Genomic DNA, 16,935 nt, shown 5'->3' on the forward strand with positions numbered 1-16,935 from the left:
GGATTCACAAGCCAATGCTGAACATGGATGTATGAAACAGGTGTAACTTATGTGTTCTTTCACATGAAGACCTTAAAACGACCTTCCAACGTGTCCTTCGAGAAATGACTTCAATGACCTTGAAAATCGTAGGGTCGAGCGCCTGAGTGCGTCCGAGGTCTATTGAGCCCTGTGATCAAGTTTGACATTCCTATGACCTTTAGTTCTTAAATTATTAAAGGAAGAGATTTCATTAGATTTTTCTAGATTGATGATTTGATAATTTTGTTTTTGAGGTATACAAGAAGGTATACTTTCGAGAAAATTTTGAATTATAAAAGCAAAGTTATGATGAAGCCGCTTAATTGACACGTTGATTTGTTGCATGTAATCAGCATCTATCCAAGATCTTGATTCGCTTGTCAATCATAATCAAAGAGGTCAACGAAAATACGAGATCTTGAATTTATGAAAATCATCATCGGAACTTGCCCCTGGATTTGATTCAACGAGACACCTTGTTTGGCTCATTTCATGTGAGACTGTGCTCATAAATCGATTTCAATCCTCAAATTTTTTTTCGCGGTACATTGAAGTCAGACATTACACTTGAATCGACACTCAATCGAAAAACGTTACCATATAGAGATATATCTTGTTCTGAACTTAACCCGTAACTTGATTGTCACTGACTTAAGCTCGTTCGATATAAACGATCACAGTTGTTGAGGAATCAAGAATTGTGTCCATATCACCGATTATATGAAAAGAGGCCCACTCAACTCCTGGTTCAAATCTTTATTCGAAAAATAGACTTTTCTATCAACGATTCTAGACTGTCCAAGAGATAAGCTTTGCAAATTCCTTTTTCAAAAATATCATTAATTAGCTTGGGTTAGGTCAACCCGTCGCATTATTCACAGACCTCCTCTTTGGCTTTACAGGATTACCAAGCCAATGCTGAACATGAATGTATGAAACAGGTGTCATCATCTTCAAGATTCTTTGAACAAAGGAACAACTATGAACTTCGTTCTTTGAACAACTCGTGTTCATAATTGTGTATAAATCCTTAAGAAAATGAAAAAAGAGTTGTTATAAAAGCATAGACACAAACTACACACAAGATGGTCATGTTTCAATATGAAAAACTCCAAGAATCAAGTTTATAAGAAAAGTCGCTTGTAAAAGAAATCTCAGCTGCTGTTCAACAAAATACCCTCAAACTCAAGATTCATGTGTTACTTTATGTGTTCTTTTGCTTGAAGACCTTCAAACGACCTTTATTTAAGACTTACTTATGACTATGACTTCAATGACCTTGAAAATCGTAGGGTCGAGCGCTCCAATTCTGATGAGTCCTTTGATCAAGGTTGACATTCGTATGACTTTATGTTCTTGAGATATCTTGTCCACCTAACCACCTACAAGCTCTCTAATCAACAACAGTTTTCATAGATTGATCAATTTAGATGAACATTGGTATAAGTTTGTGATGGAGAAGAAGAAAAAAAACAAAAGGGGAGAGAGAGAGAAAGAGACAAAAATGATGATGATGAGAAGCAAAAAAAGAATATAAAATGGAACTAATTTCCAAATTTTTACATATTGTAAAATTCTTTTCTCATTAATTCAAGTTTCTATTGAAACTTGGCTCATATTATCGATATTCACAATCGATAGAAACAATAACAATGTCTCATTTTGTCAACAAAAATCATTTGATTGTTTGACTGTTTATTTCTATTCTTTAAACTGTTTAAAAATGAGTGATTATGGGCCTGATTGTCGGGAAAGGATCAATTCTATTGATTGAAATGTAAGTTTAAAAATTAAATCCCAATCAACTTTTCTTTTTCTAAAATTCGAGATTTGTTGTCCAAAAAAATTCGTTTCCTTAGAAACTTGACTGATATATCGATATTCACAATCGATAGAAAGAATAACAAAATTTTCTCATTTTGTCAACAAAAACCATCTGATTGTTATTTTTTACTATTCTTTAAATTGTTTAAAAATGAGTGATTATGGGCCTGATTGTGGGGGAAGAATCAAAGGTGTGACCATCGTGAAACCGATTGTTTATGGAAATGCTGCTCGATATTTCGGTAAAAAGAGAGAGGAAGATGGACACACTCACAGTTGGAATGTCTATGTGAAACCTTATCAGAATGAGGATATGTCAACTTATGTGAAGAAAGTTCATTTCAAGTTACACGAAAGTTATGCTAATCCCAATCGAATCATTTCAAAACCACCATTTGAAGTCACGGAAACAGGTTGGGGTGAATTCGAAGTCGCCATCAAGTTATACTTCATGGATCCAAATGAAAGACCGATCACCATTTACCACATGCTCAAATTGTTTGAAACGGATCCCATAAGTAAAGCCATCAACATAAAAAAGTACATCGTCTCAGAATTTTATGATGAGATTATTTTACAAGATCCATCGGCCATGATGCAACAATTACTGACCAACACAAGACAATTACTAATTGGACCTTACAAACATGAGACTGATTTTGAGGATAAGAAGCAGAAAACAATTTCCTCGATTCAATCCGCTAAAACCAAAGTTCGAAGTGAAATCGAAGAGCTTAAAGATCGCTTGAAACAAACACAATCAGTGATCGCAAAATTTAAGGAAAATATTAAAAGTACCGAAGCAAAACAAGAACGTGAACGAAAACTACAAGCTCTCCAATCAACAACACCAAAATCACCAATCCAATCAATCAAATCTCCACAACCTAAACAAGATTCACCACGACTTAAATCACCTCCAATCTCACAAGAACCTATTTTTATATCGACAACTGTTTCCACTGAATCAGAAAAAGTTCAAGAAACATCAGCACCTCAACAAGTATTACTCTCTCCCGGACAACCTGTTGACCTTCAACATGAAACACCAACAACAGAAGCAAAAGATTTACCCCAAGTACCTGAGGCAATGGATCAAGAAACTGTCACCGAAATGATCATTTAAGAATTTAATGTTTAAATCAAGAGATTTGTTTGTAAAAAATACAAAGATGAAGAAACTACTTGGACACTAGATGACCCATAACATCAACAAGTGTGTTTTTTTTCAAAGCTTCTTGATGAATAAACATTACATGTGAGAGATTGCAATTATCTGATCGGCTTTAATCTCCACAAACCATCATTTAAATAGTGTAAACTTTCAATAGCGATTCCTTTATTGACTCGGGCTCTATTAGTTGAGTGAAAGAAAGGATTGAGAAAAAAATTGATAGAAAAAAAATCAATCAATTAGTTGCAATTCCAAAGAGAATGAGATTTCCAAAGCTTCTAAGGTTAACTTACATTTCATTTGATGACATTTTAAGAATTCCAACAGCAAGAGCATGTTGTTTACCATCAGCGATAACAGTGACCACCGATCCAACAGGTAGATCGGGTGTCATGATTGCACCTCTGGAAGTTAAACCGGGACACATTACATTGGCTCCTTGAAGGACAAACTGAATGGCACCGGAATCAACTTGCATCAATGGACAAATCAACGGATCTGGTGAGAGAGAGAGAGAGAGAGAAAACAATTGAGGGAAAATGAATCAACACAATTTACCAGAAACAATTAACTCAATTGTCTACCTACATTTATGAAGTAATTTCAATGTAGGAAGATAAGGATCATCTCTCTGTCGGAAAAACAAATGTTCACCAGCTCCGTTGATCAACAGTTCAACATGATTCTGGCATTTGACCACTTTCAGAGTATCTTTTTTGGGAATAATTTCATCAATGGTCTCCTCAATGTTGGGAAATTGTTCAATTAACTTGTTACGGATTCCCTTTTGAACGGAAGATTTCAATTGAGTAGTTCCAGAAACACAAGAATCATCAAATCTATTGATAAAAATATAAACATGAAAACAAAAAGGGTTAACAAAAATATCAACAAAAAAGGATCTCAGATTGGAAACAAGTTAATTGTCAACAATTTACTTACTTTTTAAACATTTTCCAAGATGATAAAGCTTTTAATTGAAAGTAAATCACAACAAGTTGACTAATTGGTGATGAGAGAGAATAAAAAATAAAATGTAAACAAAGAGAAAGCAAATTAAACAGATGAAAAGGTTTTATCTCATTTTCTAAATTAGAAAACGGTCCCCAAGTGAAACAGAATTTTCAATTTTGTTTGATCAGAAAAACTTTTATCGAAATGTTAATCTTGTTTCTTGAATCCACAAATGAATGAGCAGAATAATTAATGAATAAAATCTTCAAGTTGTAAACTAATAATTTGTATAAGAACACCAACCGCGCATTTGTCATTCTTTTTCAGGTTCGATAAGAGACTAACAAGAAGATCGAGTGGAGATGAACCAAACAACCATTGACTCTTTGCCACGAGCCTTTAACAAGAGACACACGACCAGAATGAGAATAGATTTAAACAATTAACATATCGGATTAACTAATGATCATTTTATTCCCATCAACTAGACCATTGATTGTTACATTATCAATACCTTGCACTTACGGGATTAACAAGTTTCCATCAATATGGACATTGAATGAATCATGGAAACTTTAATTAGTTTCGTTGGATTTGATTTCGCATTTTGATTATTATTTTGTTTTCTTTCATTTTTTTTATGGAGAAAAATAAATAAACAATTGAATCTCAAGGTGGATAAAATATTAGTTGAGAATCAACAAAGTTTAGGCTTGGTAATTTAACCTGTTTTTTAGGTTGAACAATAAATGTTTGACCAAAAGTACATAAGACTGACCCCAATAAGCTGTTAGAAACACTCTCACTCTGGTAAACAGAAATTGTTTCAAAGTTTTGGTCAGTTACTGGACTTTACATTGATTGATGATGTTTTTAAATTTTGCCTTCTTCTTGCTTCAGATGTAAAAGAGATGAAATTTTATTCTCTTTTTCTAATTTTCTCTTCCAATCAGATGAGTAAACACACTTCTAAGCTCTGGAAGATGAAGAAAGGAACATATCACCTTGCAATCTGTTGAATATTGACCACTTACTATGGTCAAGTCTGTAATCCTCCTGTTAAGATAAACCATCTCTTTGCCATAAGTAAAACAATAAACAAAAATGAAAAGAAAAAGAAAAAGAAAAAAGTTCTGATTGAATCTGTTGGTTATCTATGTACCTTTTTTTTTACTTTTCCTGTTTACAGGTCAGTTTACACCTTGATGAATAGGTGAGCATGAAGATAAGGATGATGATGCAAAAATCATCACAAAACAAAAGGTACACGTATATTCAAGGTGCCAAAGCTTACACACCTTTCCCACCCCGAGTGTATTGTGTTACCAACAAACGGAAAGTATGAAAATAACCCAACAATCAGTAACTTTTTTAGATCATCAGAAAATATCAAATTCTGATAATCAACTGATAAATCAACAGGTTTATAGGATTAGATTATCATGTTGATCATTATTATTACTGTTGAAGTAAATGCCTTTTGGTTCATTGTAGTTTTTCATTCCCGCTGAGAGGGCACACTTTATGTACTTACATTGGTTGATTAGTATGGATAAGGTTCGAGGATGAACTTTGTTCACGAGTGTGACTCTCTCGTCTTTGTATCATGATTATTGTTGGTGTTTTAAAGTTATAATGAGTTTTATTCAAGAGAAAATAAAAGTACATTGAAAACTCACAATCGGCATTCATTTAATTCAATCAATGGACACACTCATTCACTCATTATGATTAACACTAATTATCTTCCATTATCATGGACAAACAGTCAACATCCTCATCATCTTTATCATTTTCATCATTTTCATCTTGTTATTATTATTACCCTGAGAATTGACACTTTGCGAATTTGATTTCCAAATAATCTCAATTGAATCATTAATTAGATCCTGTGGTGATCATGAAAGGATTTGATTTTTGTCATCATTGAAAAGGGAAATAAGTTTATTGTTGCATTTGTTTTTAATTGTAATTAAAGAGGTTAATTTGTGTGCATAATCAAGTGGAGGATCAAGAGAGAAATTAAAAAATTAAAGTTAATTAGGTGATTGAATAAATTGCTACCATTGGTGATGAATTTGTCCATGATGATGAAGTTGAACTGAATGGTGATTATGAACCAAATTTTCAAATGTATTTGTTGGTATCGTCAATGAATATTGATCATTAGTTAATTGTTCATTTGTTATTGGCGACTCGAAATTTACCTTTTTCTTTGATGAAATTGGGTAAAGTTGATTAGTCTCATGACTGAATGAATTGATTGCTGATGTTGGAATATAATTATGTTCAATGGGACAGAATAGACCAGGACTAGTGGTAGTTGTTGGGTTTGATTCAGTTAATGGTGTTGATTGTACTGAGGATGAGGATGGGGATGAGGTTTGACCTAAAGGAGAGACATTTGTCAATTGATTGAGTTGATTGTGGTGCTGATGATGTTGATGATGATTCGGGTGGTGATGATTTTGGTGATGATTGTTGTTGTTGTGGTTGGTGTGATTATGATGGTGAGCAGGTTGTTGATCATGAAAATGAGTAGCAATTGGATTGTTGGTATTTGAAGTGTTCATTTTATAAATGTATTTATTTTCTGAATGATCTTCATCTTCATCATCTTCATCGTCTTCTTCTTGGTCAAAGTTACTATTATGATAGTCGGTGGTTTCCATTGGAATTAAATCATTTCGGATAAAATTTGATTCGTACCCAAAACTTTGGTAATTTTGTCTTATAACTGAATTAACCCAAGGAATTGTATCTTCCTCACTATTGTATGAGGTGACACCATGAGATTCATTGAGATAATTTTGATAATTGTTTTCCGTTTCTTCTGGATCATCGGGTGGTTGTAACCGAGACTCAGAATTTACTTTCAGAGGATCAGTTTGTATGATATGGGAAGTGTTGAGTCCATGTTCAGATTGATTAGTTGATCCATTACTAACTGTATATGGCCTTTTACGTGCTGATCGATTGGAATAGGTTTTAACTACTAATCCTTGATCTAGAATTGATGATTCCACGGGTTTATCTTGATCTGATCTTCCTAAAATGGGTTGAGTATGATGAGGTATCGATGATGATAAAGTTGATTGAACTATTGGTGAACTATTTCTTGGTGAAACTGTTATTGTTGCACAAGGAATACTGTTAATTGTTATCGGTGTTGGTGAAGGCAAAGTTGATTGATTGAGATTGGACGATGAATTACTCATTGGACTAGCGATGTTTGTTATGACCTCGAGTGTAACTTGCGATGGAGATGCACAAGTTTTCATAGGATTTACTAGAGGATATGACGAGAGATTTGTGACAAAGTTATTAGTTGAGTTGGTGTTCGTATTGTTACAAGGATTGTCGATTCCATGCTGGGTGTTCCCTCGTATCACTGAAGGTGACACTGTTAATGAAGAGGAAGACGAGGAACTTGAAGAAGAGGAAGATGACGAAGAAGAAGATGACGAGGATGATGACAAGGTCGAACCATTATTGCTCGTTATGTCTCTTAGAATGTTACCACCAGTGACGGCATTCGCTCCATGACCTGAATCAATCTGTTCGATCGACAAAATAAGATCATTTCGCTCAACTTTACCCAGAACATAATTGATACTGACAATACAATGAGGTCTCGAGGAGCGGGTATTATGTACAATGGTGGCATAGCTCTGCATCCAGACCCAACCTCCGTTCTTGGTCAAGAACCGATAATATTTAGTGGTCACTTGGCCTTTTTGCATCACTATCAAAATAATTGAGAGAAAAATTATCATGAAAGTCAATCAATTAAACAGTAAATTAAATGTATTAACAATTGAAATGGTTAATTATCCAAATCTCAATGTAAACAGTATGAAAATTGTTTACAGTTGGTTGATTGTAAAGTTACAATTAGCAAATTGCAACAATCAAAATCCCTCCATCAATTAGCAATTGTAATTTTACAATTATATTTTGAGTGAAGTTTTTTTTTAACACAATTTGCAATTTCAATTAATATTATTTTACCATTAATTAACCTTGAACATTTAAAGGTCATCACCACAATTAATAAATTATAATTAATCAACTAATCAATGATTAATTGTTTACTCATTCATAGAAGATAAAATTAAATTTGTAAGTCAATTAGTAAATCATATTAGCGATTTTAATTTGTCCAACTTTTTTTTTCAAACTTAACTTCATTATATTGAATATAAAACAATTAAAACCATGATGATGATAATATAAAAAAAAGTTAGTGATTAAATTGATTTCTTGTATATTTATCTAATTGTTTAGCTTAATGGTGATAAATTGTCACGGTCATTCAATATCATCTTCATTATCATCTTGATCATCATCACAACAAATAGGAATCGAAAAGTAGAAAAACAAATAAAGCTAAATCATGGTTAATTGTAATTATATCGATATAATAACAATAATCAAGAAGAAGAATCAAACAAATGATTAGTCTCTATCATCACAATCAACCTAATCATCATCATCATAAACTAAATCAATTTGCTTTCTCCAAGGCCAACCAATCAAAATATAACGGTAAATTTTTCCCCCCTAAATTCATCTAATTGTTTACCTTTCATTTTTTGATTGTAATCATTAAAGTTTAAAGATTAAATCTCATCATCATTTAATTGTCAACAAACAGTTAAATCCTTATGGATTTAAATTACTGATTGTTTTTTTTTATCTATTTAGCAAAGATTAAGGTAAACAAATAAAATCCAATGGTAAAGGGGGAGAGTAACAATTTAGTTAATCCTAATCACTATCATCATCATCATCATCATCATTTATCCAGCTCATAAATTGCAGATAAATTCAGTAACCAGAACTTTTTTTTCTTATTTTCTTTGTTATTATTTTTCCTCAGCATTTAAACCTTGAAATTCATCATTTGAATAAATAAACGAGAGTAAATTTAGTTTGATATGTAAATTTGATTGGTAAATTGGTGACAAATCATATGTTAAGTTGATGATAATCAACTTTAAGTTAAATGTTATTTACTATTAACTTAAATTGTTAGTAAAATAATAGGCGACAATAAAGTAAATTGTGTTAAATTATATTAATCATTGTTGATGATGATGAGTTGATTATGATAATACTTACATTTAATATGAGCAAATCTCATCCATTGTTGATCATTGTAATGAATATATTGGTAAATTGTTTTCTCAATCAGTTCTTGAACTTCATATCCCATCAGCTCTTTGACTCTGAAGTGGAAAGTAGGTAAATTGTGATGGTGGAAATAAAAAATTATTAACATCATTATTTCAATTGAATCAAAATGAAACATTTATTTGAATCATTTGCATATATGAAACTGTTTTTCTTGACATTTAGCAAACAATTTAGTTGACGAAAATGTGAGCTCATTGTTGATTAAATTATCAAGCAAGAATCTATGTTTACTTGATAACTATTAATAATAACTTTTATCATCTTCATTCAATTGGAATGACCTCTAAAACGTTATCATATTGATGACCCAAGTGACCTTGTCCCTCGAAAATGATATTTCGTTAACTATGATGATATTTGGTCTCAGATATTAAAGCCAAGTGATTGAAACTCCTTAAATTTTGTTAAATTTGATTTAATTGTTGAGGAAATTGTGAAAAAAATAAGCTTCCAACTACAACTTGAATCTATTATTTTTAATCCACTTGATTGTAATTGTGATTAAGATAATTGTAAACAATCATTAATAATGATACTTGTCATAGTCTTTACAAGAAAAAAAAGAGATTACGACAAGTATCAACAATTAACAATTAGATTAACAATTAAATGGATATCTTGACCTCACAGTGTGAAACTTGCAGATTGACACAACAATTAATAGATTTAGTTGATTGTTAGGTTGGAATTGAATTAAAAAAAATATAATGATAATGTCTTAATAATCAATTTACATTTGTAACTAATCACAATTTGATAAGATTAATTTTTTCCCTTAAAAATTAAGATATTTCTTAATCAATCAAAGGTTTCAAATGATCAACAATTAGATTAAAACTTATCAACAATTAACAATTTTCAATAAAAAAAAATTAATGACTGAAAATTGAATGAAATTGTTGTTGAATGATGAATCAAAATCAGGACAATTTAAGAATGAGATTAAATCATGATAATAATTGTTAGTTGAAAAAAAAAATCCTGTGTTGATTGTTACATTGTCAGCAATTAACAATGAATCGTAGTAATCGGATTTACAATAAATTAATAATCAATGAAAAACTTTGATAATCAAACAATTAAACAATCAAAACTATTTCTTTATTAATAAAATTTTCATTTAAAGTTAATCACTTGAAATATTTGAAAGGATAAAGAAAAAGTTGATCAGTTAATTGTGATTAGTTAAATGATCAATTATCTAACTGAAAATGACCCGAGGCTATTTCATCATCTACCTTTTCATGAGAATACATTCAACCTATAATAAAAGAAAGATGAACCAGAGAAGAGGAAAAAGATGATGATGATAAATGGAAGATGAATATTCGATGGAAGAGAAGAAAAAGTTTTTATAGGATTTCAAGTTATCTTCACATTTCTATAGGTTCTCAATGTTACTCATCATCTTTATCTTCCTCCTTTCTGTTCATCATCTCTCATGAAAATCAATAGTTCAACTGGAGAGATTATTATTATGGTTCCTATCTAATAACTGAATCAACTCTTGAACTTTTTCCCGAACCTTATTTCGAGTTTTGTTTTTTTCCTCAATTTTTAAAATTTAATCAATTAATCTTCTCATTAAGTGTGAACAGTTTATTTTTTAATTATTTCTAAATTGAAACTAATTGATTTGAAAACCATTGATTCAAATGTTAATTGCTGTGTTGAAATTTCAATGGTATCTAACAAATTTATTTAACTACACAAATTAAGTGAAAACGTTCAAAGTTCCTGATAATTAATCAACAATTAGTTACAGGGAATTTGATTCGTTTTTATCAATAACTTTTCTGTCTTAATATCGAGTCAATTCCACTTGGAATTGAGTTAATTGAATTAATTTGATGAAAGTAAACATTTGGTCAATTAGAATTTATAATATTTTCGATCAACTGAGTTCGATAATAAAATATGATAGTCGAGTATCATAATTGTGTCTTTGTACTGATCATTGTTGTTTTGCTTACCTTTGATCGAGAAAAATTAGCCTGAAGTCGAGACTGGCCCTGAACATGAACATGTTACTGTACATTTTGATATCGGTTATACCGGAGGGAGAGAGTGAATGACCCACCGCACACAGGCCCATGTTTTGAAAGGGTGTTTCGTTTGATCCGTTGAGACCTTCGACATTAAACACTCGAACTTTAAGATAACCACTACAATGGATGACCTGAGGGAGAGGAGGAAGAGGAAAATGATGAAATGGTTGTCCGTTTGTTGGGGATATTCAAGGTTCGACTTACCTTATATCCTTGCGAAGTGAGTCCAGCATTTCGCTTGGCTAGAACACATTTCATGCGAAGAAAAAAAGATCGCTGAAATTCAAAATTGGAATTTGAGTAAACACCTTGCTGACCATTTGAATCATTTGTTGTTTTGGTGGTCACTGGTTGTGGTGACGAAAGAGATGAGTGAGATGAGAGTGGTGAAGATGAAGATGAGGATGAAGAGGATGAAGAGGATGAAGAAGGTGATGTTGATGTTGGTCGAGAGGAACCGATTGGTGGAGATGAAGTTGAATTTAAAGGTGGTGATGAATTAAAATGATTCTGATGATTATGAGATGAGTTAATTAATATTGACGATGAAGATGATGAGGTAGAAGATGAGTTCCGAGAAGATAAAATAAGAGATCTTAACTCAGCCGTTTCTTCAGCTGATAAACTTAGAATTCGAGCCATTTCTTCATGATCTTCGATGTGAATATACTCATAGATTCCATTTCCCGTCAATTCAACCTTAGAGAAAGAAAATCAATCGAATCAAAATAAAAATCTTCTCTTCTCAGAATCGACAATTAACTTTTTCTTTCTCAAAATTGTCCAATTCTTTCGTTAATTTACCCATTAAACTCATAGATTGAAATACTAATTGCAACATAATCATAATAATAATTAACTTCACGGTCAATTTGAGGTCAAATGGTGAATTGATTCACTCACTTGGTGGTTACAATTTGAACAAACGCCAACAACAATTAACGAGTAATAAGAGCAACTATTGAATCTGTTTTGTTTGGAAATGGATATTAACATTAATTACAATTACAATTCAAGTAAAACACAAACCTTGAATAATCAAAATTAATCACAATCAGTCAAAGTTAACCCTCGAGGGCTCTAATAGAGCCCTTGAGTGACCTATGAAAGGGGTCAGCAAGAATCATCAAGGGACCAGTAGTCCAGATTGACCATCAAAGTCAATTGTTTAATCATCTACAAAACAAAACAAAACCAATCATTTCTGTTGAATGATTGATTAGCCTTGTGATCAGTTAATTGTCAACAATTTACTAACCAGTTATTAATATATATTTAGATTGTACTTTTTGCTTATTTCCCAATTAACTGATCGATTTAAAATGTTTAATTGTTGATTTATCATTGTATAAGTTTGTTACCCATGAGTGACAATTAACTATTAATAATTCAATTGAATTAATCATCTTTTGTTTGTTTCAACTTTTTTTTTTAATTGTTGTAAATATTAATTATCATCTTCTTGTAGTTAATCTTGATTCAGTTAATTGAGATCTCAATTGATCCATACTAATGTTACAACAATTTAAATTTAAAAGCCGACTTTAAATCATCTTGATTTAAGCAAGAAAAAAAAAACTTTACCTTGATTAGTTAATAATTGTTGATGATTAACTGATTATCATTGTAATTGTTATGTTTTCAGTTGAAAAATAAAACAAAACATACAACAATTAACCTTATACACCGACTTTTGTAATGTACTTTAATTTAATCACAATTAGTTAATTGTAATTCCAAATTTATTATCTAACCTTAACCTGAGATTTAACCTTGAACGGTAGTTGAAATGATTTATGTTAATCGTTGGATTAATTGTTGTTGTTAAATTGATTTAGTTAATAGTGAAGAATCAGATGAACAAGAATATTGATCATCAACCTTCACAATCAAGTTAATTATCATTGTAATTAAATTTCTTATTGAAGGGGAAGGTTAATATTATGTTGATTGTGTTTCACCAATTTGTTGATTATCATCATTAATAACTGTATCATTGGATTGTTAATCAATAATCAAGGCTATAAAAATCAATTACATTTAACTAATCATTAATTGTAAACAAAGAAAAATGTTTACAATCAATTGGTTTGTTATTAGATATAAAAAAAAAGTAATTTAAATTACAATTAAATCAAGTGAATATCAAGGAAAAGTAAATTAATTGACAACAATTATCATCCAATTAAGAATCAAATTAATTGTTTATCCTCATCATCTAATTGGATGACAATAAGTGATGAAGATAAAGAATCTCAGATATAAAAGTTCATAAATAATTAACTCAATTAACTGAAAGTTTGGAACAAAATTTAGATTCAGATTTCAATTTTCTCGAATGAGATATTTTTTCATGAGCCTTACCTGAGATAATCCCAAGTGGGTCGATGCTGTTTCCGAAATGTACATTACTTTACCATCGTCGGCAACCACGAAAACAAAACCATCTAAAGTCTGAATGGATAAAAGGTAAAGAAAAAAAAAGTTCGAAAAAAAAAATTCGAATTGAAAACATGAACATTACTATGGACTCACTTCGATTGACAATCGAAGACAATTTCTACTGATCAATCGATCAAAATCATTAGCATGATGACCATCGGTCATTGATTGATATATTCACATTCAATTGGCTCAGTAAATTTAGATAATACATCCACTATAGTGTAATAACAATTGAATCAATCAAATCAATTTGAATAAATAGCTAATTGTCTTGTAAGAATTTCAAGTTTTTAATTGATTAATCAATTTAAGAGATATGAAAATAAACAATCAGATTAATTGTTACTCGTAATAAGATTTTCTTTATCAAATAACATTAACAACTAACCAATTGAATCATAATATGTAGTTTAAGTGTATGTTTAGTTAATTATCAATGATACTTAATTACAATTAAGTGTATGTACTGATTATAATCAACATTGATTGTTTGATAAGCTTATGAATTGTGATTTTTTTGGACCCAAAAAAAAAAGTGTACAACAATCTAGTGAATCTCAAGTGTGTGAATATAAATTTTTGCAAAGGATTAGGGTAACAATTAACATTCGAGTAACACAATTAACATAATCATCAAGTTCTGATAAAAAACGATGAAATTAAACTTATAATTGTAATTAGAATGAAAAAAAAAGAGGTAACTGTTTCAATACACTATTGTAACTTATAGTGGGAGTGGGAAGAGGATGAGGATGAGGTGATGATGATGATGATGGAGGAGGAAAGTTACAGATATGCTTGATCACGTTTTTGTTTTAAGTCTGACATTTGGTTAGTTGATTGATTGAGTTTTGTTAAAACTTTTTGTTTCTTGATTCTAACTAACTAATGATATACAATCAGTTTAATCAACGTACAATTTATACAGTTAACAATGATTATTATTGATTATTATTAAAATAAATATACAAATATCAAGATTGAGATTAGGTTCAGTTTTTTAAACGGAAAGTTGAATTGACGATTGATTTAGATGATTAGTCAAATTTAAGTTGTTGCTTATTTGTTAATTACTAAAAGATTCTTGGTAATTTAATGAAACTTTCAATTCTTACCCTTAATAAATGTGACCCAAGCTCCTTAATGGTAAACTCTAAGGAATCGTCCGGTGAGGGTCGAGTGCCCCATCCATCCCCTAATCCTGTAATTAAAACATTAAGATAGTTGATTAGTGATCAATTGATTCGAGAGGGAGAGAAACATTTAACAATTGATGTTTAATGTTATACTGGCTGGAGATTCAAATTGAAACTGTGATCATCAAGGTAACAATAAATTGTACCGTTAATTGTTGTCTTCTTTACCAAATTCTCAAAAAAAGAAAATCATAAAATCTAAACAATCAGATGATAACTATCATCATATTGGATCAATCAAGAGTCCTTATTGAAAATTTAGGAATACAAATGATAATATGTCAAGATTTTTAGTGGTTTTTTTTATTTCGAAATCATCAAGAATCAATGATGAAACTATGAAAGAATCTTCAAGTTATCAACAATATATATCAAGCATTGAGTAGAACTGAAGATGAAGCATTCAAACAATCAAATGATACAAATCAGATCAGGGCTTAAGTGGGCTTAACAATACAAATTGTTTACCTTAATATTTCATCTCTCTATCTTCATCATTAATCTCACTCAAATCATCATTATCATCGGTTTTATCTGCACAGTGAGTTACCAAGATAAAAAAACATTTCCGTTTACATGATTTCCATGATTGCAATTAAATCAATCACAAAGAGCATAGTTATTATTATGGAATCACAATCAAAAGTAAAAGGATGCGAAGGGCTTCATCATCCACCCTTATCATCATCCTCATCACCCCGAATATCATCCTTAAATAAACAAATTAAGGCTCGTAAGTTTTAATAGGAACCAAAATAAAAGGTAAATAAAATATGTCAAGATCAGTGTCAAAAAATCGGCTCATTTTATGCTCTTTTTTTGTCATCATCATCATCATCATCGTCTCTCTCTCTCTCTCTCTCTGCATCTTGGCTTCATCATCTTATTGTTTGCAAGAAGCCAAGTTGTTTTAGAGGAAAACAACTAAAGATTCCGTTGGTTTCCACCATAAAGTAATATCAATGGTTGAGAAATTACCTTTTGGGTTTATCGTTGTTTTTTTCCAGGTAAATGTTTACCTTTGTAAAGAAAATGTCCCTGTTTGTATCGCCCTGTGATAGAGTTTCCATAATGGTCAGATTGAAATACTTTATATGAAAATAATTGAATAATGATTGTTTCCTGTTTCCGACTAATGTTGATATTGATAACAAAAAAACATTGTTTGCTTTATGTTTTACATTGTTATTGTAATAATTATCAATATTTAACTAACAAATATCTAATCAAATTCTTGATTTTTGAAAACTGGTAAAAGATTTGTGATCTGATCTGACAATCGTGAAAAATTGACGATTGAATACAATTTCGAATGAAATGAAATGCAATTGTGAAAAATGAATTCGATTTACTTACCGTCTGGAAAAACATTACGAATCTTGAGATATGAAGAGGTCAATCTAATAATCGAAGCTTTATCCAATTGTCCAGTTATCGCTGCAGGTAAAGGTAACAATTTTCCAAGATCGAGAAATTCAGCATTTTCCTTTTCTCGTCGAGTTCGAGCAGCATTTTTCGACTTTTCTTTCATAATAAAACCGAAACAAAGTCACAGATCAATTTGGAAACTCAGTGGGCTCACTTGACATGAATTATAAAAAATCACTTTGAAACTAAAAAATAGTAAACAATAAGTTCATTGAGACAATCAGTCTTTCATGATAGTTGATTATTTAGCACTTGAAACGAGCAAATTTCACAGATAAAGTACAAAATGCGAAATGAAATCAATTGATTCGCAGTTCGAGTGAAGTTTGGGATAGAAAATGAATAAAAAGGGAGGTGAGAAAGGAGGTTTATCATTTCAACGATAGAATAACCAAGATGCGAATTTACTGCGCAGCTCAAGTTGAGATAATATTGCCTATAAAAGTTCATCATAATATCGGTCTATAAAAAGAATATCTAATTCCACCATTAATTAAATTACCTGTTGAAGAGATCGATTGATTGTGACTTCGATAAGACGCGAACAAACTTGCGAATTTTTTGATGAGAACTTTTGCTGAGCGAGTGTTTGGAAATTCGGCTGTTTGTTTCTTCGAGTCATTGATATTGAGAAAATCGAGAGACA

The 16,935-nt window shown here is 30.9% G+C and overlaps 3 protein-coding genes across 4 annotated transcripts; 1 reads left to right on the plus strand and 2 right to left on the minus strand.

The window, feature by feature from the left end:
• The first annotated feature begins 1,503 nt into the window (after window positions 1-1,503).
• On the plus strand, window positions 1,504-3,125 carry LOC128388313 (YEATS domain-containing protein 4-like). Its single transcript, XM_053347701.1, has one exon. The coding sequence runs from the start codon at window positions 1,997-1,999 to the stop codon at window positions 2,969-2,971; it is 975 nt and encodes a 324-aa protein (XP_053203676.1). The 5' UTR covers window positions 1,504-1,996; the 3' UTR covers window positions 2,972-3,125.
• Window positions 2,961-4,113, minus strand: LOC128388315 (malignant T-cell-amplified sequence 1 homolog). Its single transcript, XM_053347703.1, has 4 exons — window positions 3,962-4,113; window positions 3,608-3,858; window positions 3,313-3,517; window positions 2,961-3,199 (listed from the first exon to the last, which is right to left on the minus strand). Exons 1-4 carry the CDS (start codon window positions 3,970-3,972, stop codon window positions 3,118-3,120), a joined length of 549 nt encoding a protein of 182 aa, XP_053203678.1. The 5' UTR covers window positions 3,973-4,113; the 3' UTR covers window positions 2,961-3,117.
• Window positions 4,114-5,899: 1,786 nt separating this feature from the next.
• LOC128388219 (hypoxia-inducible factor 1-alpha-like) lies at window positions 5,900-16,610 on the minus strand. 2 transcript variants are annotated; one of them, XM_053347596.1, is made up of 7 exons: window positions 16,218-16,610; window positions 14,781-14,866; window positions 13,585-13,674; window positions 11,425-11,919; window positions 11,146-11,351; window positions 9,098-9,204; window positions 5,900-7,718 (listed from the first exon to the last, which is right to left on the minus strand). In XM_053347596.1, the coding sequence occupies exons 1-7, from the start codon at window positions 16,390-16,392 to the stop codon at window positions 6,034-6,036; spliced, it is 2,844 nt and encodes a 947-aa protein (XP_053203571.1). In that variant the 5' UTR covers window positions 16,393-16,610; the 3' UTR covers window positions 5,900-6,033. The 2 variants fall into 2 exon arrangements, with proteins under 2 accessions (XP_053203571.1, XP_053203572.1); XM_053347597.1 differs by lacking the exons at window positions 13,585-13,674; window positions 14,781-14,866; window positions 16,218-16,610 and adding an exon at window positions 12,124-12,344.
• Between the last annotated feature and the right edge of the window lie 325 nt (window positions 16,611-16,935).

This window comes from Panonychus citri, unplaced genomic scaffold (genome assembly GCF_014898815.1).
Source record: "Panonychus citri isolate SS breed McGregor unplaced genomic scaffold, ASM1489881v1 Contig00096, whole genome shotgun sequence".
NCBI classification, from domain to species: Eukaryota; Metazoa; Arthropoda; class Arachnida; order Trombidiformes; family Tetranychidae; genus Panonychus; species Panonychus citri.